General features: G+C 47.5%; 1 protein-coding gene across 13 annotated transcripts in view; it reads right to left on the bottom strand.

The window, feature by feature from the left end:
• The window catches only part of CELF6 (CUGBP Elav-like family member 6), a 232,502-nt gene that overhangs the window by 47,041 nt on the left and 160,096 nt on the right, over positions 1-25,365 (bottom strand). For all 13 annotated transcript variants that reach the window (XM_060260025.1, XM_060260027.1, XM_060260029.1 and 10 more), the window contains one exon: positions 5,210-5,258. In XM_060260025.1, coding sequence (XP_060116008.1) covers positions 5,210-5,258 — 49 coding nt within the window. The remainder of the gene's footprint in view (positions 1-5,209; positions 5,259-25,365) is intronic.

Consider the following 25,365-nt stretch of genomic DNA (forward strand, 5'->3'; position numbering starts at 1 on the left):
CCCCTGCCACGCCCCCCCCCCCAGTCACACAGAGAAGCGTCATCTACCGCGGGCTGCCAGAGAAAGCGATGCAGCGCCCTTGGCCCCAAGTGGCTTTTTTTGGTCCAGGAGACGTTGCGTTTGAAGTGGAGGATGGAGAGTACCTCATCAATCAATGGGGAGCCGGGCTGAAGCTGGCTCCTTATCGATTCTCAGGGTGTTTATCTCGAAGTTTGCAGGGCATCAGCCGCAGTAATCACAGCTCTCTGACATTTGGCGGCGAGGAATTGAGCATGGCTGCAGAGGCCCCAGGAGGCAGTCTGAGCAGTGTGGTAGCTGAAGTCATCAACACATGGAATTCACTGCCATTGGGCATGGTGGAGGCTACAAGCAAGCACAGGTAGCCTGAAGAGGGTATTGGAGAAACAGATGGAGCAGAGGTCCATCAGTAGCTATTAGCCAGAACGTAGAGATGGAACTCTCTGTCTGGGGCAGTAATGCTCTGTCTTCTTGGGGCCGGGGGCAACCGTGGGAGGGCTTCTGGAGTTCTGGCTCCACTGGTGGACCTCCTGATGGCACCTGGGTTTTGGCCACTGTGACACAGAATGTTGGACTGGACAGGCCAGTGGCCTGATCCAAAATGGTTTTTCTTATGCTCTGTAATGGGTGCAGCCCATCATCATTGCAGGTGGTCACGGTGGAGGGAGAGGTGGGTGCAAGTCCTCTGGGACCCCAGGGGAGATCCCATTTCACATGCTGCATGGCTGGTCACCTTTGCAATCCTGTGCCCAATTATGGGCACCACATCTCAAAGAAGGGATACTGAGAAGCCGGGAAAAGCCAGAAAGGAGAAACCAGAACAGGGCCCCTGTCTCACGAGACAAAGCTATAGTATCTGGAGTTTACTCACTTAGAAAAAAAGGGGACTGAAGTGTGATGTGACCGAGATCTAAAAAATTATGCACGGTGTGCAGAGAATAGATAGATGGGAACTTTCCTCCTCCTCCTCCAATATTAGCGCTCAGGGTGACCCTAGGGAAATTGTGAGAGGTTAGTTCAAGACACGTAACAGGAAGCAGGCTTGTGGGACTCATGCGGCTCTTTCACACATATTGTGTGGCTCTCAAAGCCCCCACTGCCCCATTGGCTGGCTTGGAGAAGGCATTTGTCTTTTTAAATCACTTCTCCAGGCCAAACCAGCCAGCAGTTTGGAGAATGCATTTAATGTTGCTTTCTTTCCACTTCTCCCTTTCCCCCATACATTTTCCTTCCTTCCTTCCTTCCTTCCTTCCTTCCTTCCTTCCTTCCTTCCTTCCTTCCTTCCTTCCTTCCTTCCTTCCTTCCTTCCTTCCTTCCTTCCTTCCATCTGACATTTATTCTGTGTGGCTCTTACATTAAGCAAGTTTGGCCACCTCTGCTCCAGAGTGAGGCAGGACATCTTGGCCTCATTCTGAGTTGGCTTGAAGACAGCATCAAATTGCTGAATCTGATTGTGAAACCAAGTGAGGGGAACGCTTGGAGGTGCGTATGGAAAAGAGCTGCATAATAGCAAAGAATACACTTCCTCCCATTGCTTAGAACAAATTCTTTCCCTTTTGTGCAAGTTCCCTGTAAATCCCACCCCCCAAAGCTCCTCCCCTTTCTGCTGCAAAGTGGTGAAGTTAGGGAGGAGGAGCCTTGAGTTCAGGCGGAGTAAGAGGTTTGTGGCCAGTGTTCCCTCTAAGCTGAGTTAGTGTGAGCTAGCTCACAGATTTTTAGCCTCCACCTCACACATTTTTGTCTTACCTCACGAAGGATAGCCCCAGAGCACACTAATTTATGCAGCAGCTCACAACTTTAATGCCAGTAGATCATAACTTTAATGCCAGTAGCTCACAAAGTAGAATTTTTGCTCACAAGACTCTGCAGCTTAGAGCGAATATTGTGGCAACCAAATCTGGGGTGCATTTTGGCAGCAGCTGAGCAAGGGGACCCCCACGGAGTGAGGGCAGGCCAATCCCCTGGCAGTCTCTGTACCACTTCACTGTGGCGCTTTGCCTTTCTTAATTTGCAGACTACACCAAGTACCACTGGAATAACATTCCTCCTCTCAAAGAATCTGGGCTGAGATCAAGCCAAAATCTTGGGAAAGAAAAAAAATACACCCCCCCCCCCCCATGAACAGATGTCTGCAAAACGCTTAAAATAGCAAATGTCCCTCAATCACATGAACACACTGGAAGCTCTCCAGGGTCTCCACAAAGGACTGAGAGAGGTCTTTCACATTGCCCATTGCCTGGGTTTTAACGGGAGATGTCGAGGGGGGGGGGGTCGAACTTGGGAACTTCTGCATGCCAAGCAGATGCTTTACCGCTGAACATAAGAGAAGCCGTGTTGGATCAGGCCAATGGCCCATCCACTCTAACACTCTGTGTCACACAGCGGTCAAAAAAACCAGGCACCATCAGGAGGTCCATTAGTGGGGCCAGGACACTAGAAGCCCTCCCCGCAAGCACCCACACTGAGCCACCACCCCTCCCATCCTTCAAGAACTACCTGGGGGGGGGATCCATACAACCAGCAGCTGCAGATGTGGAAGAGAGGGGACCAGAAAACATGCAGGAAGCTCACGTACCAAGCTCTTATATTGCTCTCAAGAACTTTCAACAAAACAGGAGGAGGAATCCTAATGAGAACTGGGCTTAACAGTGCAGTCTCATGTGGAGTTACTTCAGTGACTCCAGGACTCTTTTTCTAGCAGGAGCTCCTCTGCATATTAGGCCATGCCCCCACTGATGTAGCCAATCCTCCAAGAGCTTAGAGGGCTCTTTGTACAGGGCCTACTGTAAGCTCCACGATGATTGGCTGCATCAGGGGGCATGGCCTAATAAGCAGAGGAGCTCCTGCTAGAAAAAGAGTCCTGGAGTCACTGAAGTAACTCCGCATTAAATTGCACTGAGTTTGGTATATTAGATGAGCCTGCCCATCAACTCCAAAAGGACTTAGGCTGCAGTCACTCTACACAGGACTGAAACGTACAAGTCTACAGGTGTTACTCTAGGAGATCCACAACTGCATGTCTTCTGTGCTTTCTAAACCTAATTGCTGTTATTGCAGGGTCTGCATTTGTAGCAGGGATGTGATGTCGTATGTAGGTGAAGGAGGTTAACTCTTTGGCCTTGTGCAGTTTTGCTTATCCCTCTCAGCGTCCTCACTTTGTTATCGGAAAGGGAGACAAGACAGGCCAGGAGAGAATGCCTATCTTGGAAGCTGCAGAAAGGTTAAAAAGACAGGTCAGTAGAGAACGCCTGTCTTGGCCGCTCTGGAAAGGGGGGAGGGGGGGCGGGAAGACAGGAAACTGTGGGAAAGGGAGAGGAAAACAGGTTACGAGAATACGCCTGTCTTGAAAGGTGTGGAAAAGGGGGGAAAGGTAGGTCAAGAGGGAATGCCTTTCCTAGAAGTTTTGGAAAGGGAAAAAGACAGGTCAGGAGAGAATTGCCTGTCTCGGAAGCTTGGACCAGAGCCAACGGGGTTGAAATTAAATCAATGGGGTTGAAATTTCAGCTAAACATCAGGAAGAATTTCCTGACAGTTAGTGGGGTTCCTCAGTGGAGCAGACTTCCTCAGGAGGCGGTGGGCTCTCCTTCCTTGGAGGTTTTTAAGAAGAGGCTAGATGGCCATCTGATAGCGATGCTGATTCTGTGAATTAGGCAGATAATGGGAAGGAGGGCAGGAAGCGGAAGTTTGGGGGATGGATTTGTGAAGTCCATGCATTGTGCAGAGGGTTGGACTAGATGACCCTGGAGATCCCCCTCCAACTGTATGATTCTATGATTAACAGTGCACTCTCATGTGGAGTTACTCCAGTGTAAGCCTGTCAATCTCAAAGGGCTTAGATTGGAGTGATACTACACAAACATAAACAAGGGATATTGGTTGTTTATCTCATTGCATATACCAAACCCATCTTCCACTACATTCTAGTGTATTTTTGTACTGGCAAACTGCAGTGATGTTTACAATGTATGCTACATATTGATAATTAGGTGGACAGGAACACCTCTGAGAACAAACGTTTTCAGTTTAAACCAGACTGAAAGAGCAATAGAGCAATTAACAGACTGCATTTATTGCCTTGTGACACTGTCACCATCAATCCCCAATTCTGCCTTTGTTGTTTTCCCAAGGCTAATGCTATCCAGACCAAATGTTCTTTCAATTTGTTAATTTCATTATTTTGCCACTGGATTCTGACTTTCTACCATTTTGCATTCTTAAGCACTGCTACCAGCTATAGAGCACTGCTCACTGTACCCCATTTCATCATCTGATGAAGTGTGCGTGCGCACGAAAGCTTACATTCTGAATAAAATTTGGTTTGTCTTAAAGGTGCTGCTGGACTCCAACTTTGTTTTACTGCACAGCACTGAAATGTAAAAGCTCAGTGGTGTGACTCTGGGGGATCCACAATTGTTTTTCCACTTGGAAATTGTGGAAAAATCAGGAGGAATATCGGACTTGGAAAAGAGAAAAACAACAGCTCAGCAGAGAATGCCTAGCTAGGAAGTTCTGGAAAGGGGGAAAAAATAGTACAGAGGATTGGCTTTAGTAAATGAAACTATGCAGGGATGGAAGGGTTAAACGCTTCTCCCTCTCCCCCCCACTTTGCCTTGCTGCTGGCCTGATCTGAATTGGGCCAAAAGCAGGGCTTTTTTTGTAGCAAGAACTCCTCTGCATATTAGGCCACACACCCTGATGTAGCCCATCCTCCTGGAGCTTACAATAGGCCCTGTAAACTCTTGGAGGATTGGCTACATCGAGGGGGTGTGGTCTCAGGGTGGAATTCTAGCAGGAGCTCCTTTGTATATTAAGCCACACACCCCTGATGTAGCCAATCCTCCAAGCGCTTACAAGGCTCTTTTTTGTAAGCTCGAGGACTGGCTACATCAGGGGTATGTGGCCTAATGTGCAAAGGAGCTCCTGCTAGAATTCCACCTCTGTGTGGCCTAATATATGCAAAGGAGTTCTTGCTACAAAAAAAGCCCTGGGAGTAACTGGTTTTTCCAAAACTCTAGGAAGACCAAGTTGTAAGTCTCCCAGCCAGCAAGTCTCTGGTTTCCAAAAAGTGGCTTTGCATAACAGGCAATGGTCCCCAATGACCACTTTGCTCTCATGCAAGATGCTAAACATACCTGGTGGGACAGTTGGCCCATCACAGGTCAATGCATTTAAAACATAAAGAGTTACCTACCTCCTCGACCCTCGCTGTCGGCTGGTTTCACTTGGATTGGACGATTCATCTGTCAAACAAAACAGGACGATCCTCAGTTAGAGTCATGCTAAGACAGTCTGATCTCAAACCCAGCAGACACAATTAAAGGTCCAGCCATTTGATGAAAAGGAGGTTGCTACAGGCACTGAGACTATGAGATTTGTGTAATAAATGTCACTAAATCAAAAACTAGGTTTGCAACTTAGACACAGACCGGAACAATGCCTGAACAGCATGCTTAAGATTGCTACAGCACAGACATTGTCTCCAGATTTTGATGCAATCATTCAGAGCGAGAGGTGTCAGTTATCAGGAACCATTAAATAAACAAAATATTGCAAGTGTGCTAATCTTTGAAGCATATTTGAAGTTTTCAAAACATCTTTGTTTTTCTGTGTTCTTTATAAAGTTTATATCTCTGTTACCAGGCATTACATTTTATGTTGCACACGGCCCAGCCCAACGAGGTCTCATTTATGTCATATCCAGCCCTAATAACAAATGAGTTTGACACCCCTGCAATAAGCAATGCAATAAAACTAGTCCAACATTCTAACCACAGCTATATACATCGGTATGTGCCATCAAGCTGTAACTGACTTACGGCAACCCCAGCAAGGGGCTGTCGAGGCAAGTGAGAAGCAGAGGTGGCTGGCCATTGCCTTCCTCTGCAGAACCTTCCTTGGGGATCTCCCATTCCAGTACTAACCCTGCTTTAACTTCTCCCAGCAGGGGCATTCATGGCAAGGGAGAAGCAGAGGTGGCTGGTCATTGCCTTCCTCTGCAGAGCCTTCCTTGGTGGTCTCCCAGCCAAGTACCAACCTTGCTTAGCTTTCGAGAACATACCATTCCGCATCCCAGCTACAGTGTTATAGCCTCTCAGAGAAGCATTACAGTTTGTCCCGGGCCCCTGGTCTTTGAACGCATTCTGTCTATAATGAAGGCGGAAAGTGCTGTCTAATCACAGCTGACCTATGGTGACCCCTGGTGGGGTTTTCAAGGCATGACACGTTCAGAGGTGTTTTGCCATTGCCTGCCTCTGCGTCACAGCCCTGGTGTTCCTCGGAGGTCACCTATCTAAATACTGGCCAGGGCCAACCCTGCTTAGTTTCTGAGATCTGATGAGATCAGGCAGGTTCTTAAATAACTGCAAACAGATTTGTTGGATATTCTCCCATGTGCTGGAAAGCAAAACTGACCAGGGACAACAATGAAATGGACCCGATGGGCTTTGAATCCTGGGTTCACCAGAACGTCTTATATTTGAATCAGTCTCTTGGTCCATTAAGTTCAGCATTGCCTACTCAGACTAGCAGCAGCTCTCCAGGGTCACAAGTAGAAGTCTTGCCATCGCTGACTGCCAGATCCCTTTTCGAACTGGAGATGCCGGGGACTGAACCTGGGACCTTCTGCATGAAAGCAGATGTTCTGCCACTTAATAATTATAAGTGCACTCTGATCTGGATAGCCCAGACAAGCCAGATCTCATCAGATCTTGGAAGCTAAGCAGGGTCGACTCTGGCAAGTACTTGGATGGGAGACCTCCAAGGAATACCAGGGCTGGGAGGCAGAGGCAGGAAATAGAGCCACCTCTCTGAAACGCCCAAGCCCCAGTAGGGGTCGTCATAAGTCAGCCATGACTTCCAAGCCTGTTCACACACACACACAATTATTCACCTCCCCCCCCCCCAAAAAAAAATAATATAAAAGTGCCTTGCTGGCTGGATACAGATACCAACACCAGATTGGGAAATACTTGGAAATTTGGGGTGGAGCCTGGAGAAGACTGGATTTGGAGGAGGAACAACCTTGGCTAAGTATAACGTCCACACAGTCTGCATACAATAATTCTATGACAGTAATCATCCAGTGGATCACTGATGAAGTCTCCGTTGACTTCTGTAGGGGATTGAACCAGGAACTTTCTGCATGCCAAGCTGATGCTCTACCACCAAGCAGGCCGTAGCTACAGCGAGGGCTGGGAGGGGCCAGGCCCATCCTTTCAGCCCCCCGCCCCCTTCTGACAATATGGCTCCTCCATTGGAAGGCCCCCGATCTGACCCCTTTGCTCACCGGCACTCTGAACAAGTCGTAGCATTGCTGCAGGTCTTTTCGCTTTTTCTCTCCCCTTCCCTAACACTCCTTGCAGAGCAAACGGGGGTGGGGGGGGAGAGTCAAGAGCTCTCTGTCTCTCTGAGAGAGGGGCACATAAGAATGGGGTGGGGGGAGCAGAGCTGCTGTGACTGCCCAGGCGAAGGGGGGTTAACTTGTGGAACTCAAGGCAGGCAGCTGACAGCGCCAAGCAATGTTCCCTCTAAGCTGAGTTAACATGAGCTAGCTCCAGCTCACACATTTTTGTCTTAGCTCAGGAAGGATGACCCCAGAGCACACTAATTGATGCAGGAGATCACAACTTTAATGCCAGTAGCTCACAAAGTAGAATTTCTGCTCACAAGACTCTGAAGCTTAGAGGGAACATTGGTGCCAAGGGCCCTGGGTTTCCGAACTGGGCCCCCCAGCCCTCCCCCCCCAACAAATTATCCTGCTGTGGGCCTCACCAGACATGAAATCCTGCCCACCAAGCCACAGCCCCATCCTGATTTCTGCAAACAGTGGAGTTGAAACCAAAGGTGGGAAGCAGGGTACGAATACTATCTCCTGAATACCACGGTATAGAAGATTCTCATCTCGGTACAAACGTAATTTTCTGTCCCCAGCATTTCCCTTCTGCTCCAGTCGAGCTGATTACAATAGGCATGGTTCCTTCTGCATCCTTTACAAGCATTATTTACAACATCCCTCCCGCTTTCTGACTGGAATAAAATGACTCGGAGATCTTCGTTTCCACTCATGTCTGAAGAAGAGCGTTTTGACTCTAGAAGGATTATGCCCTGAATCTCTTGTGGGTCTCTGAAGGTGCTACTAAGAGAAACCATGCTGGATCAGGCCAATGGTCCATCCAGTTCAACACTCTATGTCACACAGTGGCCAAAAACACAGGTGTCATCAGAAGGTCCATTAGTTGGGCAAGGACACTAGAAGCCCTCACACTGTTGCCCCCCCCCCGCAAGCACCAAGAATACAGAGCATCAATGCCCCAGACAATGAGTTCCATCAATAACCTGTGGCTAATAGCCACTGATGGACCTCTGCTTCATATGTTCATCCAATTCTCACTTGAAGCCATCTATGCTTGCAGCCACCACCACCTCCTGTGGCAGTGAATTCCATGTGTTAATCACTCTTTGGGTGAAGAAGTACTTCTTTTATCCGTTCTAACCTGACTGCTCAGCAATTTCACTGAGTGTCCATAACTGGACTTGAATATAGCTGATTTATACCCAGAATAAATGCAAAATGTGTAAGACCTTCAAGAGAAAAGAGGCCAATGGAATCTTCATTTGCTCAGAGCAGCATCTGGACCAGCATTTGCTCAGAGAGCAGCTAGCATTGGGGGCATAAGCATGCACAGTTTCAGTACACACAGGCCACTGGTCTGAGGTGATCTATGTTACAAATTTCCCATAACTTTTAGTAGGAGGGGTAGTAGTAGTTTGGATTTATACCCTGCCCTTCACTTGGAGACTCAGAACAGCTTGCAATCTCCTCTTCCTCTGTGAAGTAGGTGAGGCTGAGAAAGCTCTTTTGTGAACTGCTCTTGAAAGAACACTTCTGAGAGAACCGTGGCTTGCCCAATGTCACCCAGCAGGTGCAGGTGTGGAGAAGTGAGGAATCAAGCCCGGTTCTCCCAGATTAAAATCCACCACTCTGAACCACTACACCAAATCTCACACCCCAGAGAGATGCATTAGTCACCCAACATCTCCTATTTTGCTAAATGAAGGGTACAATTTTCACCAGCAGAATCTCAACTTCCTTTTCGGCACGTCTAAAGAAATAAGATTCCAGCAGACTAATGTGGCCATTGGGTCTTGGGCCCTAAGCAAAGAATGCAATGGAGGGAGTGTCCAGAGAGCCAGTTTGGTGTAGTGGTTAAGTGTGCAGACTTATCTGGGAGAACCGGGTTTGATTCCCCACTCTTCCACTTCCAGCACTTGCTGGAATGGCCTTGGATCAGCCATTGCTCTGGCAGAGGTGGTCCTTGAAAGGGCAGCTGCTGTGAGAGCTCTCTCAGCCCCACCCACCTCACAGGGTGTCTGTTGTGGGGGAGGAAGATAAAGGAGTTTGTGAGCCGCTCTGAGACTCTGAGATTCAGAGTGGAGGGCGGGATATAAATCCAGTATCATCATCATCATTATCATCGTCATCTTCTTCTTCCCTGGAGCACCACAAGACAACCCGATTCCCAAAGACTCCCCTGTTGCTCTGCTGAAAAAAAAAATGCTTCCCAAACAGCTCTCCTTGGCTGGCCGGGCTGCTTCTTTGCTGGCTCCCGGCACCACCTGACCACTCTCGGCTCCTGCCAATCAATCTCACTAATTGATTTGCATATTAGCAGAACTTGTTGATGTCATTTGATGGCCATTAAAGTCAATTAAAGCCCCTTTGCTTCATCAGGGTGACAGATGAAAGGAGACCGGGCATATCCCATCATTCATCTGCCCCCCCACCCCGACACACAAGTGTGTATATACACACACACACACAGGCACACAGTGCTGTGATGGTGCACGCTCTCCTTTGGCTTTGTCCTGAGCTTGCTTGGAACAGATGGACAAATACTGACTGGGAAACCACAAAGCATCTGGACCAGCAAGCCGGAGATTTCAGAAGGAAGGAAGATGTCGATTCAGCCCCCAGGAGAACGGGAACTCAGTTGTGTGTGCGCTTTGAAGTTCCCCTGGGGATTTCCAAGTGAGCACTTGCAGTCCCTTAAGGAGCCCTTCAGAGACCGTGTGGGCAAATCCTGGGATTGATCCAGACCAGTTTTTCTTTTTTTAAAAAAAAGGCAAAAAGAAGATGTCAACTGAATACAAGGATGCGTGAAGTTGCCTTAACCTGAATCAAACTCTTGGTTGGTCAAGATCAGCATTGTCTCTCCAGGTCTTGGTTTGAGGCAGGGGTGGCCAAACTGTGGCTCGGGAGCCACATGGGGTTGTTTTGCACATATTGTGTGGCTCTAGAAGCCCCCACTGCCTTGTTGGCCGGCTTGGAGAAGGCATTTCTCTCTTTAAATCACTTCTCCAAGCCAAGCCAGCTGGCAGCTTGGATAATGCATTTAAAGTTGGCTTCCTTCCTCCCTCCCTTCCACATCTGATGTTCATGTCTTGAGGCTCTCAAACATCTGACGCTTATTCTACGTAGCTCTTAACATTAAGCAAGTTTGGCCACCCCTGGGTTGAAGTCTCTCGCATCCTCTGCTGATGGTGGTGGTGGAAAGTGCCCTCAAGTTACAGCTGACTTATGGCCACCCTGTAGAGTTTTCAAGGTAAGAGACACTCACAGGCGGTTTGCCATTGCCTGCCTCTGTGTAACAATCCTGGACTTCCTTGGCGGTCTCCGTAAGAACATACGAAGAGCCTCGCTGGATGGATCAGATCCATAGTCCATTTAGTTCCAGGATCCCATCTCACACAATGTCCAGCCAGTTCCTCTGGAGGGCCAACAACAGGGCAGAGGGGCCGAGGCCTTCATAAGAACACTTATTTATTTATTTACTTTGATTTTTATCCAGCCGTCCCTTCAAGTGGATTCATAAGAAGAGCTCTGATGCATCCCTCCAGTCCAGCATCCTGTCTCACACAGTGGCTAACCAGTTCCTCTGGAGGGCCATCAGCAGGGCATAAAGGCCGAGGCCTTCCCCTGATGTTACCTCCTGGCTCTGGGATTCATAAGAACATAAGAGAAGCCATGTTGGATCAGGCCAAAGGCCCATCCAGTCCAACACTCTGTGTCACACAGTGGCAAAAAAAAATTATATATACAAAATTATACACACACACACACACACATATACACACTGTGGCTAATAGCCACTGATGGATTCAGAGAGGCCGAGGCCTTCAAGAGAACTTCAGATGAGCCCTGTTGGATCAGACCAGTGGTCCATGTAGTCTAACACCCTGCCTCACATTGAGGCCAACCAATTCCTCTGGAGGGCCATCAGCAGGGCATAAAGGCCGAGGCCTTCCCCTGATGTTACCTCCTGGCTCTGGGATTCAGAGATTTAGTGCCTCTGAATGTGGAGGATCCCTTCAGTCACCATGGCCAGTAGCCATTGATAGACATCCTCCAGCCAGTCAATGGAAATCTTTCGTAAACGGCAAAGGATTTATGCAATCTGAAGAGAAACCAAAGTATGACATCCCCCACAAATCTAACTCCCTTTTAAAGCTCTTTATTCCTATGGCCATCACCGCATCCTCTGGCAGCAATTTCCACATTTTAATCACTCTCGTGTGTAAAGTAGTATTTCCTTTAGTCCGTCCTGAACCTACTGCCCGTCAGCTTCACTGGATGCCCTCGAGTCCTAGTATTTTGGGACAGAGAAAGAAATTTCTCATTGCCAAATACTAACCAGAGCTGACGCTCACCAACTTCTGAAATCTTTCACCGTTTCGAGAAGCTGAGCTGGACCAGTTCCAGAATTTACATCACTTGCTACTTGATCTTTAACAGGAGATGCCGGGGATTGAACCTGGGACCTTCTGTATGCCAAGCAGATGCTTTGCCACTGAGCCACAGCTTCTCCCTTATGTAAGGGGCCCCTTTGCTTCAAAAGACTTCCCTGAATTGGCTTGCTTCTCTGGTGTTCCTGGGACCCACAAGAACACAAGGCTGGCGGCAGACTGCCTCAGTTCCCTGCCCACCCACACAGCAAATGCAGAAGATGCCTGAGAGCACAGTTTATGCACGAAAAAGATCTCCTGCCTGGATCTGCATCTCATTTTCCGAGGGTCCGTTTCTCAAGGTTCCAGCCAAACAATAAGACCCTCCCCCCTAAGCCGTGGGAAGTTTACCGCAGCCTTGGCAGAATCCGGAGGCGAGATCACTGGAGGCGGAGCTGTTCTTGTTTAAAATAACGATCACTGTGTCCTCAAACTAATCTGTTTGTTTACAGGTGGGCGCAGGTGTTGGAGAGGGATCAGATGCAGAAGCGCACGGAGCACCAACTTGCGGGAATTCCGGCTCAGCCCGTCAAAATCTTGTGGCTGCCTCGTTGGCTGAATCCAAGCCCTACCGTTCAGTCCTCTGTCACTCACAGTTGGCTATTCTGGGCCTGGTCAAACAAAAATCGGGACCACGGAGGTACAATAACTAGGGAAAGAAACACTCTCCGTGAAAAGGAATGGTGGCACTCCAACAAAGATCTCCTGAAGTCTTACTGGGTTCCAGCTATGGCACGTGCCCTAAAGCAAGACTGGCCAAACTGTGGCTCAGGAGCCACGTGTGGCTCTTTCACACGTACTGTGCAGCTTTCAAAGGCCTCACTGCCCCACTGGAAAAGGCATTTATCTCTTTAAGTCAATTCTCCAAGTCAAGCTAGCCAGCCAGCGGCTTAGAAAATGCATTTAAAGTTAAACTTGCTTTCTTTCCACTTCTCTCTCCCTCCTGCCATCTATTTGCCTTCCTTCTAGCTTTTAAAGACCTGATGTCCATGCCTGATGGCTCTCCAGCATCTGATGTTTATTCTATGTGGCTCTTATGTTAAGCAAATTTGGCTACCCCTGCCCTAAGGTCTTACTAGGGTCTCCTAAGTTCTGACTGGGGTCTCTCCAAGCCAAATGTCCTATCGTAGGTCCCCAAGATGGTGCCTTTCCTGGTGCCTGCCATGTGTTTTTAGAAAGAGGGGAGTGTCCAGTAAAGCTTAGCTCACTGTGTGAGCTGTGGTGGCAACCATTTTTGTCTGGCTCCGCCTCCTACAGCAGCCATTTTGTGGCTGTGCCCACTTGTTTATTTATTTTTGTTCATTTATATACCACCCTTTCCCGCAAGCGGGCTCAGGGAGGATAACAACAAAAGTTAAAACAATTAAAAACTACAGGCTAAAACCATAAAATACAATAAAACAAATAACACATATGTCACAGGCTATCCTGTGGTCTAATATGCAAAGGAGTTCCTGCTACAAAAAAGCGCCATCATGCTGTGTTAGGGTTTCAAAGGTCCCTGCAGGGTGAAAAGTGATGGGGACTCCTGCTATAAAGTCTGACTTGAGTCTCCTGAAGTCTGATTAGGGTCTTTCCATGGAAAAATGCTCTAAAGTCAGGCTGGGGTCTTCTAACTGACTACCCCTGGGCCAAAAGAAATTAAACTACAGAACACTCGCACACGGGCCTTTTCGGCTGCGGCCCCATATCTTTGGAACCAACTCCCAGAGGAGGTGCGGGCCCTGCGGAGCCTTGATCAGTTCCGCAGGGCCTGCAAGACCACCCTTTTTAAATTAGCTTTTATGAACAGCTGAATTACAATTCTATAATGAAGAAATATCCGCCATCAGCACTAACTAGAATAGCGTCAATGATAATGTTATGGTTTGTTTTAATTAATGCTCTAACTGGTTTTTAAGGTTAAATTAATGCCCAATTTTAATGTTTCTTACTGTAATTGTTTTATTAGTGTACCATTGGTCATTGTGTTGTTTATTACTGTTTCATTTATTAATGTACCATTGGTCATTATGTTGTTAGCCGCCCTGAGCCTGCTTCGGCGGGGGAGGGCGGGATACAAATAAAATTTTACTTACTTACTTACTAACATCTCACTAGATCTCTCCACGGCAAATGCCCTGAAGTCTGACTGGGGACCCTCCACAACTAATGACCTAAAGTCTGACTTGGGTCTCCTGAAGCCTACCCAGGGCATCACAATGCCAAGACCCCTAAAGCAGGGGTCCCCAACCCCCGGTTCGTGGACTGGTACCGGTCCGTGGCCTATTAGCAACTGGGCCGTGAGTTGTATAATTATTTCATTATATATCACACTGTAGTAATAATAATAAGACGACAACATTGGATTTATATCCCGCCCTACTCGCTGAATCTGAGACTCAGAGCGGCCCACAATTTCCTATATCTTCTCCCCCCACAACAGACACCCTGTGAGGTGGGTGGGGCTGAGAGAGCTCTCCCAGAAGCTGCCTTTTCAAGGACAACTCCTACGAGAGCTATGGCTGACCCAAGGCCACTCCAGCAGCTGCAAGTGGAGGAGTGGGAAATCAAACCCGATTCTCTTAGATAAGAGTCCAGACACTTAACTACCACACCAAACTAACAGAAATAAAGTGTGCAACTGCATCATCCCGAAACCACCGCCCACACCCCTCCCCCGGGTCTGTGGAAAAACTGTCTTCCACAAAACCAGTCCCTGGTGCCAAAAAGGTTGGGGACCACTGCCCTAAAGTTTGGCTATTGTCCCCTAAGTTCTGAACAGGGTCCCCCCAAGGCAAATTTCCTGGAGGGCAACTACAGTTTCCTAAAGTCTACGTATGAAAGGAAAGATGGGTCTCTCGGTAACAAATGGCCCTACCCCACTCATAACTTTGTGAAAGTTTAGGCCTTTGATCTAGTCACACCCAAGACAGACTTCAGGGCATTTGCCGTGGAGAGTACCCTAGCCAGATGAACATAGCATCTGCAAAACCAGGGCTTTTTTTTTGTAGCAGGAACTCCTTTGGATATTAGGTCACACACCCCTGATGTAGCCAATCCTCCGAGAGCTTACAGGGCCTACTGTAAGCTCCAGGAGAACTGGCTACATCAGGAGGTGTGGCCTAATATGCAAAGGAGCTCCTGCTACAAAAAAAGCCCTGGCAAAGGCCTTTATCTGCTTTTAGATGTGGAAATCTACCCCATATAATACTGCTGCATGGGGGGCGGGGCGGTTTCTGAGGTAACTTTCAAATAGGGCTGCCATCTTTAGGTGTTGGCTGGAGATAAGGTTGCCAGGTCTGTGTTGGAAAATATCTGGAGACTGTGGGGGGTGGATCCGGGAGAGGGTAGGGTTTGGGAGAGGAGGGGCCTCAGCATGGTACCGTGCCACAAAGTCCACCCTTCAAAGCAGCCATTTTCTCCAGGGGATAATATACAAAAACAGCAAATCGCAGTGAGCCTAAGGATCCAATACAACAACTGCACAACAAGTAATTCTGCAAACCTTACAATAATGCTTTAATAAATATCAACGTAAATAATATACTGCCAACATTCTAAAGGAATGGCAGCCTTCTACGGGCAATAGAACAAAGCAGTAGACAAGTGTACCTTTAAGACCAACTAAGTTTTATTCAGAATGTAAGCTTTCGTATGCTCTTAAGCAGACTTCATCAGACAAAATGGAATGGCAAGCGACAATTCTTAATATAAGTGGGCAGTGAGTTGATCCGTAGAGTCAGGGGAATGTTTTTAGCAGATCAAAAGAATCCCAAATTGGGGTCTGTGTTTGTTTATTTTGTATAGTTAACTGGGCTGTAACAGCAGTGGAAGGTGATAAAAAGCAGGCATGTCAGAGGTCTGAAGTACCATAAATCTGGGTGTCATTCTGGTTTGCCATTCCGTTTTGTCTGATGAAGTCTGCTTAAGAGCATATGAAAGCTTACATTCCGAATAAAACTTAGTTGGTCTTCAAGGTGAACTTGTCTATTGCTTTGTTCTATTGCTTCTGACCAACACGGCTGCTTACTGGGATCTTTCTACAGGCAAATAATCCAAAGTGTGTGGGAAAACACAGACAATCCAGAATAATCTTGAACATTTGGAAACGGACGGAGATTTTTCTGCTTTTTGGAGACGCTCCGTCAAGTAGGCACAGACAGGAGGAACGAAGGTCTCTATGAACTTTCTGAGTGACTATTTATACGTTCAAGATTATACTGGATCGTCTGTGTTTTTTTCCACACACTTTGGATGATTTGCCTGTAGAAAGTTGCTTTACCTTTAGAATGCCGGCAGTTTATTATTTACATTGATATTTATTAAAGCGTTATTGTAAGGTTTGTAGAATTACTTGTTAAACAGTTGTATTGGATTTTCTCCGGGGGAGCTGATCTCTGCCAGCTGGAGATCATCTGTCAAAGAGAGAGATCACCAGGCCCCAACTGGAGGTTGGCAACCCTATCTGGAAATCTCCTGGAATTACAACTGATCTCCAGACTATGTAAATCACATCTTTCTTATTTATTTAAAACACTTATTCCACTTCTTCGGGGGTGTGTGTGTGTGTGTGGAATGGTTGCTTGGGAAGGTGAACTATCTGGCATTATATCCTTCCCTCCCTATACCCCTCTGCGCCCAGGCTCCACCCTCAAATGCCCAGCTCCTTCTGATTCCAGGGTTGGCACCTCTACTTTCACCTTTGTAGGGCTCAAAGGGGCCAGCCCATCACCCGTATCAAAACGGCATCACTTGAAGCAAGACAGCTCCCCAGAGATTAACCCATATAATCCAGGCACATAGCCAGGCAGAGAGCAAGATCAAAAACCTGTTTATAATGTATGTTACGTGTTAAAAAAAGTAAATTAGGTGGACAGGGACACCTCTGGGAAAGACATGTCCTCCGTTTAACCCAGACTTGCAAGCAACAGAGCAGTTAACAGATAGCATTTATTGCCTCATTCTCCCATTCTGACATGTTACTGTTGTACTGGTTTCCCATGCAAGTGCTATCCAGACCAAATGTTCTCTCAATTTCTTAATTTCACTATTTTGCCACTGGATTCTAGATTTGTACCACTTTGCATTCTTAACCACCGCCCACCAGCTATATGTAGCTCAGCTCACTGTACCCCATCCCATCGTCTGATGAAGTGTACACGCATTCGAAAGCTGACATTCTGAATAAAGCCATGTTGGTCTTAAAGGCAGGGGTGGAATTCTAGCAGGAGCTCCTTTGCATATTAGGCCACACACCCCTGATGTAGCCAATCCTCCAAGAGTTTACAAGGCTCTTTTTTGCAAGCTCTTGGAGGATTGGCTACATGAGGGGGTGCGGCCTAATATGCAAAGGAGAGCCTGCTAGAATTCCACCCTTGCTTAAAGGTGCTTCTGGACTCCTGCTTTGTTCTATTTAGGGCAAGGGCATAAAATAGCAGGCCGTTTCTGCTAAAACAGCTGCTTGAGAGAAGCGCTCTGGAAAAAGTCATGACTAAGAGCTGGGCACAGTAGAACTCCTGGGGGGTGGGTTGGAAAGAGCTTCCCCCTCCTTGTGCCTGTGATTCCCCAGTGCTCTAAGATCCCTCCTCCCGCCTCGTCCTCCTACTCACTGGGATGGGCACCCCTGACCACCAGACCAGCAGCTGCAAACTTTTGCCCAGGAACTTCTTGTCCGCCAGAGACCAATGACGAATCTTTCCTTTCAATTACCCCCGGTTCATAAAGCTAATGCCTGTTCCAAGCGGCGGGCCGGATCCATCATTCCTCGGGCTGCCTCCTCACTACATTAGTTTTATGGCTCTGTGCCTACAATGGGCACGTCGGATCCTGCCGGCGATAAGACTAACAAATTAGTCAAACTGACACCGAGGGGAATTTTTACCGGGCCCGACTCTGTCATGTCCCTGGCCAGCTCTGCTCCAGGGAGCGACAGGGGCAAAGAGGAGGCCCGTACAGCACTGAGAGACTTGATGTGGCCTGTCTTCTCAGACTTTACAACAGGGCTATTTTTTGAGCAGGAACGCAGTTCCAGCCGGCTTGGTGCTCTGTGTGAAACAATGGTGATGGCAGGGGTGTGTGGCCTAACATGCAAATAAGTTCCTGCTGGGCTTTTCCTACAAAAAAGCCCTGTGTGAAGCAATGGTGATGTCAGGGGGTGTGGCCTAATATGCAAATGAATTCCTGCTGGGCTTTTTCTACGAAAAAAGCCCTACTTTACAACAATCAGATCTTTGGCAAACGGATGGTAGGGGTCTACGTCCCCCCAAAGGATGAGCATTTCCTTGGAAGTCAAGGGGGAGAAAGCGCAGTAGTTAGGGAGCAACAGACTAGGCTCTAGAAATTCAGAGAGCCAGTGTGGTTAAGAGTGTGGGACTAGCAGGGCCTTTTTGTAGAAAAAGCCCAGCAGGAACCAATTTGCATATTAGGCCACACCCCGACAGTACTGTTGTTTAACACAGGGCTTTTTGCAGAAAAAGGCCAGCCAGAACTCATTTGCATATTAGGCCATGCACCCCTGACACCAAGCCAGCCGGAACTGTGTTCCTGTGCTTTCCTGCTCAAAAAAAGTCCAGGGGACTAGTATCTGGGATAGCCAGGTTTGAAGCCATGGAAGCTCGCTAGCCGGCCTTGGGCAAGGCTGTCCGCCTAACCCACCTCACAGGGTTGTTGTGAGGATAAAATCAAGGAGAGGAGAATGATGGAAGCCGCTTTGGGTCCCCCTTGGGGAGGAAAGTGGCATATAAACAAAGTAAATAAGAAAATCAGCACACAGTCGTGAAATTCACTGGGGTGGGCACGAACCAACTTACAAACCAAAGTTAGTGAAGAACTGGGCCGGTTCGTTAGTTTGCAAACTGTGTTGTTCGCTAACCACCCATGAACCCATATGTTTTTGGGAGCAGTTCGTTCACTTGGTAGATCTCCTTAAACGCTTTCCCTGGTGGGAGCTTCCCCAACTCACGAACCAACACACCACAAACCGGTTCAGGAAACTGAAAAGTTCATGGCGGTTCACACACAACCACTGGGGACCTCTATTGTTCTGGTTCGTACGCACTCCTAATATTGAATTAGCCAGAGCTACCTGGCAGGGTTGTTGCGAGGACAGAATGGAAAGAAGGGCTGTGTACACTGCCCTGAGCTTGTTAGAGAAAGAGTGGAATAAAATCAAAATACAGAAGTTTCTTCTGTGGCCCAGTAGGGGAAAAAGGGGATTTGAGGCAGGCGGGGGGGCGGGAACAACAGACTGCAATGAGATCAGCATATATTAATTCCACAATCGCTTCTCCACCAGTTTTTGGAACTGCACAGTATTGCCTGGATAGAACTGAGCCTAAAGGATATAGGCACACCAGCTCAAAGAAACGATAGAACAATCTGCAATCTTGCTTGGAGAAAACAAAAGCATTTGTATTTTCAAGTTTTGTACGTACACCAAATACTCCAAATTTTCTTCTACACAAACGAATTCTATGTTGTCAAAGCAGCTAATTGAACTTTGGCTTGATTTTTTTTTTAAAGGAAATGTGTGTGTTTCAGTTTCCTCCCAAATTTCTGTCCCCCCCCCCTCCCGAACTTTCAGCATTTCCAGAATTTTTTACGTCTCTGACTGCTTGTAATATAAATCACAAAGATCAGTTCAGAACCCCAGCCAACCTCAACTCAAAGCATCGTTTTAGAACAGGAGGGAAACTGTTTGCTACAAAAGACTCAGAAAATCTTGGTAATGCCGAAGCAAAATGAAAAGACCCCCCCCCCAAGTGTATGAAGAAATAGGTACAAAGGGCAGACATTTAAAGGAACAAATAATGTAAAATCTCAAGAGTGAACGTGGCACTTAACCCCTCTCCCTAACACACATGCACCTATAATGTTTTCAGAGAGGACTAAATGGTTGAAGCATTCGACTCCATCTATCAATATGTCATTACCAGCCTCCAGGTGGGGCCTGGAGATCTCCTGGAATAACTGCCGATCTCAAAATGACGGATATCAGTTCCCCTGGAGAAAACGGCTGCTTTGAAGGGTGGACCCTATGGCATTATACACCCTCCTTTACCCAAACCTCAAATCCCCAGGTTTCACTCCCCAAGCCTCCAGATATTTCCCAGCGCAAGCCTGCCAACCCTACGGGCTATTAAGCCACAAGGACTCAGTGGAACCTCCATCTCCAGGAGCAGTGTAGCTGTGCGCACTAAGGGACGGCGGCAGCCCTGCCTGCGAGCTGGGATCTGTTTGGCCACTGCCCAAAATGGCCTGCTCTGACAGGCTTCTACTTTTCTGCCGCTAATGGTTCATCAGTAATCACCGCTTCTCTCTCCGTTTGTTTCTCCAGCTCTTCCACTCCCAGAGGAAAATATTCCAGATCCTGTCAGCCGAGATTACATCGGCAGCAAGACGCAGTCCCTGGGGGCGGAGCCAAAAAAGCCGATAGTGGAAGAAGCAGCAGGAAAAGTTCAGGCCTCTAGATGGCAGATATGTGGAGAAAGGCAGCCACGGCTTTATGGGCAAAAGAAAGCAAAGGGTTCATCTAGCACAGGGGCCGGCCTACAGCAATTGGTGAACTGACATCCACTCCCTGTGCTTGCTTGTTATTCATAGTACATCCAGGGCTTTTTTTGTAGGAGGAACTCCTTTGCATATTAGGCCACACACCCCTGATGTAGCCAATCCTCCAAGAGCTTTCAGGGCTCTTAGTACAGGGTCCAGGGATAGAATTCTAGCAGGGGCTCCTTTGCATATTAGGCCACACACCCCTGATGTAGCCAATCCTCCAAGAGCATACAGGGCTTTTAGTACAGGGCCTACTGTAAGCTCCAGGAGGATTGGCTACATCAGGGGGTATGGCCTAATATGCAAAGGAGTTCCTGCTACAAAAAAAAGCCCTGAGCACATACCCCCTACTATTTCCTTTCCCCTCCTATGCAGGCAGTGGAAACAATCTGGAGCTTTCACCTGAACGCACAAAGCTGCCTAATAGCAAATCAGACTCCTGGTCCCATCAAAGTCTACTCAGATTGGCAGTGGTTCTCCGGGGTCTCAGGCAGAGGGCTTTCACCCTACTCACTGTTTGGTTCTTTTAACTGGAGATGCCAGGGATTGAACCTGGGATCTTCTACATGCTAAACAGAAACTCTGTGGTTGAGCCACAGCCCTACAGTTTGCGGCAGCCAGGGATATATTAAAGGCAGCAAGTAGAAGGGAGGAAGAGGAGAAGAAAAAGAAGGGGAAAAAAGGAGAAGGAGGAGGAGTCTCAAAGCAGCTTACAGTCTCCTTCTGTTCCTCTCTCCAAAGAAGTCACCCTGTGAAGTAGGTGGGGCTGAGAGAGCTCTGAGAAAACTGCTCTGAGAACTGAGACTGACCCAAGGTCACCCAGCTAGCTCCATGTGGAGGAGTGGGGAATCAAAGCCAGTTCTCCAGATTAGAGTCCAGCACTCTTAACCACTACATCAAAATGCCTCAAGAATGTAATTATTGTTGCTATTATTATTATTTTAATTAGCAAAACATAATCATTATTATCATGTTTTGTTAATCACGCCAGACTCTGGATGATGTACAACATATACCATAAAAGCATAAATAAGTTAAACCAACATAATAAATGAGATTTAATTCCCCCCCCCCCAAAAAAAAACCCAGATGGCTCCCTATGGCTACAATCACACACACAGAATAATGCACTTTCAATCCATTTTCAATGCACTTTCTAACTGAATTTTGCCAGTTCACGCAGTCAAATCCGTTTGGAAAGTGCACCGAAAGTCGATTAAAAGTGCATTACTTAGCGTGTGCGATGGCAGCCTATAAGTATTTTGGCCCTCCAACCTGTCCACAGCCAGGCAATCCAGTCGTCCCAAATGACACCAGAGTGAATTGGGGCTCACATGCGCCCCTGGCTCTTGACTGCCCTTTCCTGAGATAACCCTCTCACCAATGGGTCTGCTTGTGCCCTTCCGACAGGATCCGTACAGGGCACAGCGCCAATCTAATAATAGGCCGCCAAAGCCAGACAGCTCCTGGCATGATGCATGTATTCCTTCTGCCTGCTCTTCCGGCCCACCTGCTGCCCCGGCCCCTGCAGAACTGCACCGGCCCTGAATGAAATGAGATAAATGGCTCTCAAATGAGCTAGCACAGTGGGACAGATTCTCCCAGGCAGATGCTATCAATCTTTGCTCCCTGAGAGCGAGGCGGCTGGGACGGGACAATGCCATGGCTGATAGCTTCCTGCATGAACCAAAAAGAGCTCTGTCCTGACCACAGAGGTTGAGAAGGAACAGGGCACAGAGGGGGAACTTTCTGCAGGTTTGGTAGGCCAGAGACGGACTGGACTGACTTCATTCTTGTTTGGACGGCTTTGTCCCCCCACCCCCCACCGAGAACTCCCGTGATCTGCCGATCTGTTCTAGCTTGACACAGTGCATATTCTAAGCCTTCTAGCAGTCTGCGGCATAACTGAATGCATGAATTATTTGGACAGCCTTGGACGCACGAAGCTGTCTTATCCTGAGTTCGGCCATTGGTCTAGCTAAGTCAGTACTGACTACTCAGACGGGAAGTGGCTTTCCAGGGTCTCAAGCAGAGGTCTTTCCCATCACCCTCTGCCTGGTCCTTTCAACTGGAGATGCTGGGGATTGAATCTGGGACCTTCTGTATGCCAAGCAGATGCTCGGTCACTGAGCCACGGCCCTTCCCCATAAATAATCCACGTCAAGTGAGCCTCTTTCTGTACTCTTGGGTCGTTTTCGCACTCACCTCCAGCCGGCGCGACCCCCCTCTTCACCGCGCAGGATCTGCGCGGATTTCGCACTAAATGCCGCGGAGCAGCCTTTTGCGCCGGAAACTCCCGTCGCAAAAGCCGCTCAAACGTAAATCGCCAAAAAGCAGTTTGGCGTTTGCGCGGCTTTTGCGACGGGAGTTTCCGGCGCAAAAGGCTGCTCCGCAGCATTTAGTGCGAAATCCGCGCAGATCCTGCGCGGTGAAGAGGGGGGTCGCGCCGGCTGGAGGTGAGTGCGAAAACGACCTTGTTGAAGAATATGAGAATTGCTTTGCTGGCTGGATCCAGATGCCAACATTGGATTGGGAGATTCTTGGAGATTTGAGGATGGATTTGGGAAGGGGATTTGGCAAGGGGAGGGAATTTGGCAGGGTATAATGCCATACCCTATACTCACTCAGTATAGCTATATATCGACAGTATTCGAATGTATTTCTCTTTTAGAATAGTGTATCAGAATAATGGGGTTTTTTTGTATTGACATACTCAGACAAGGATATCAAATAAGAGATATTGGCTGTTTATCTCATTACATATACTAACCCATTTCCCACTATATTATAATATATTCTTTTTTTTTCTAATGGCAAACTAGAATGATGTTTATATGTATGTTACATGTTTAAATTAAATCTCTGAGAAACGAATGCCCTCATTTTAAACCCAGAGCTAACATTACAGCAGACTCTGATTGATGGCACTTCACACCTAATGACATAGACATCAATCTGCTATTCTGATTTATATTGCCCTCTTGTTGATGCAGCCCAGTTGACATAAACTAACAATTGCCAGACCCCAAATTGGGATTCTTTTAATCTGCTAACAAACATCTCCGTGATTTTACATACTAATTCACTGCCCACTTTCTCTATATTTAGGACCGTTTGCCATTCCATCCTATGGTCTGATGAAGTGTGCTTCCAGCACACAAAAGCTTTACATTCTGAATAAAACTTTGTTGGTCTTAAAGGTGCTGCTGGACTCCTACTTTGCCCTACAGACTGTGTGTGTGAATTCCATGACTATCATTATTCAGCTGACCACTGATGAAGTCTTCACTGTCTTCAGTTTGAAGTTTGTTCATATTGTGATTATTTTATATATTTACAGGCTTTAAAAAAAATTTAGTTTGATTTTTGCACACAACATTAAATTATGTTTATTTACCCTGACCCAGATAGCGCATGCAAGCCTGATCTTGTCAGATCAAGGGAACTAAACAGGGTCAGCCCTGGTTGGCATTTGGCTGAGAGACCCCCAAGGAAGCCAAATGGCAAACCACGTCTGAACATCTCTCGCTTTGAAAACCTTCTGGGGTTACTGTAAGTCAGCTGTGACTTCACAGTAGAAAAACGTTACTTAGTATAGAATGTTTTACATAGACATGTCCTTATGACATTGTCCTATCCTGCATCTCACAGAATATAATTATCCCCTCCCCCCCCCTGCCCCCAGTCTTTTTGTTGGTTCATTTTTCTGCTCTTTGGGTCAGTTGCTGGTGTCACTTCTTTTCTTTTATGCTATTTGACCCAAACTGGTTTGCAACGTCTCTCCTCTTCCATTTTATCTCCACCACAACCACCTTGCAAAGTGGGCTAGGCTTAGAGAAAACACCCTGTGGGACTTATCCAGGTTTCGCAGAGTTTGTAAGACGAAGCTCTTCTGCCGGGCTTTTAATTGATTCAGCAGGCGTCCTTTGAAAGTCATCACTTTCCCCCAGCATTTCACCATTATGGTGTTGTGTTATGCTGTTAGCCATCAGCCGCATGCTGTTTACCGCCTATGTCTGTAAGATTGTTTACTGTGCTGCTATTGTTTCGTAATGTCAGTTTTTATGATATTATTTTAACTGGTTGTAAGCCACCCTGAACCCGCTTGTGGGATAGGGCGGGATATAAATCTAAAAATTAAATTAAATTAAACACCAGGCCCAAAGTAACCCAGTGAGCATCCATGGCAGCCTGAGGATTTGAACCTGGGTCTCCAGATGGCAGAGTGGTGTAGGTGACAAGAGTGGCGGACTAAGAGCCTGGGTGACCCGACTTTGAATCCTCACTGGCTGACCTCACAGGATTGTTGTTCTAAGAAGGTTGAGGAGGGGGGGGGGAGCGATATACTTCCAAGCTGCTCTGACGTCCCAACTATGGGGAGAAAAGAGAGATAGAAATAAATAAAGGAAGCCTGATGCTAGTTTGATGCTCCAGTCACTACACCATGCTGGCTCTCTGTCCAGGGTGGTATGGGGGGTAAGAGTACTGGACTAGCATCTGGGGGACCCGGGTTCAAAACTTGCTGGGTCACCTTTGGCCAGTCACACCCTCTCAGCCTAGCCTACCTCACAGGGATGTTGTGAGGATAAAAACGATGTAGAGGAGAACAACATAAACCGCTTTGGGTCACTGACTGGGATAAAAGGCGGGATATAAATAAAGTAAATCCTTTTAAAGAAATGTTTTAAAAACAAAACCATTTTTAAGAACATAAGAGAAGCCATGTTGGATCAGGCCAACGGCCCATCCAGTCCAACACTCTGTGTCACACAGTGGCAAAAAATTTTATACATACACACACACTGTGGCTAGTAGCCACTGATGGACCTGCGCTCCATATTTTTATCTAAACCCCTCTTGAAGGTGGCTATAAGAACAATGGCTTCCGTTATTCAGAACGACCTCCCTTAACTCAGAGGAAATCCCAGTTCTGGAAATTGTACTAGAGGACTTTGGCTGCAGAAGATGAAGGCTGCTGCTGAACTTCCTGCCTCATAAATCCTAAAGGGGGCTTGCCCTTGGAGCTGGGTT

The sequence above is a fragment of the Heteronotia binoei genome, chromosome 19, assembly GCF_032191835.1.
Source record: "Heteronotia binoei isolate CCM8104 ecotype False Entrance Well chromosome 19, APGP_CSIRO_Hbin_v1, whole genome shotgun sequence".
Lineage (NCBI taxonomy): Eukaryota > Metazoa > Chordata > Lepidosauria > Squamata > Gekkonidae > Heteronotia > Heteronotia binoei.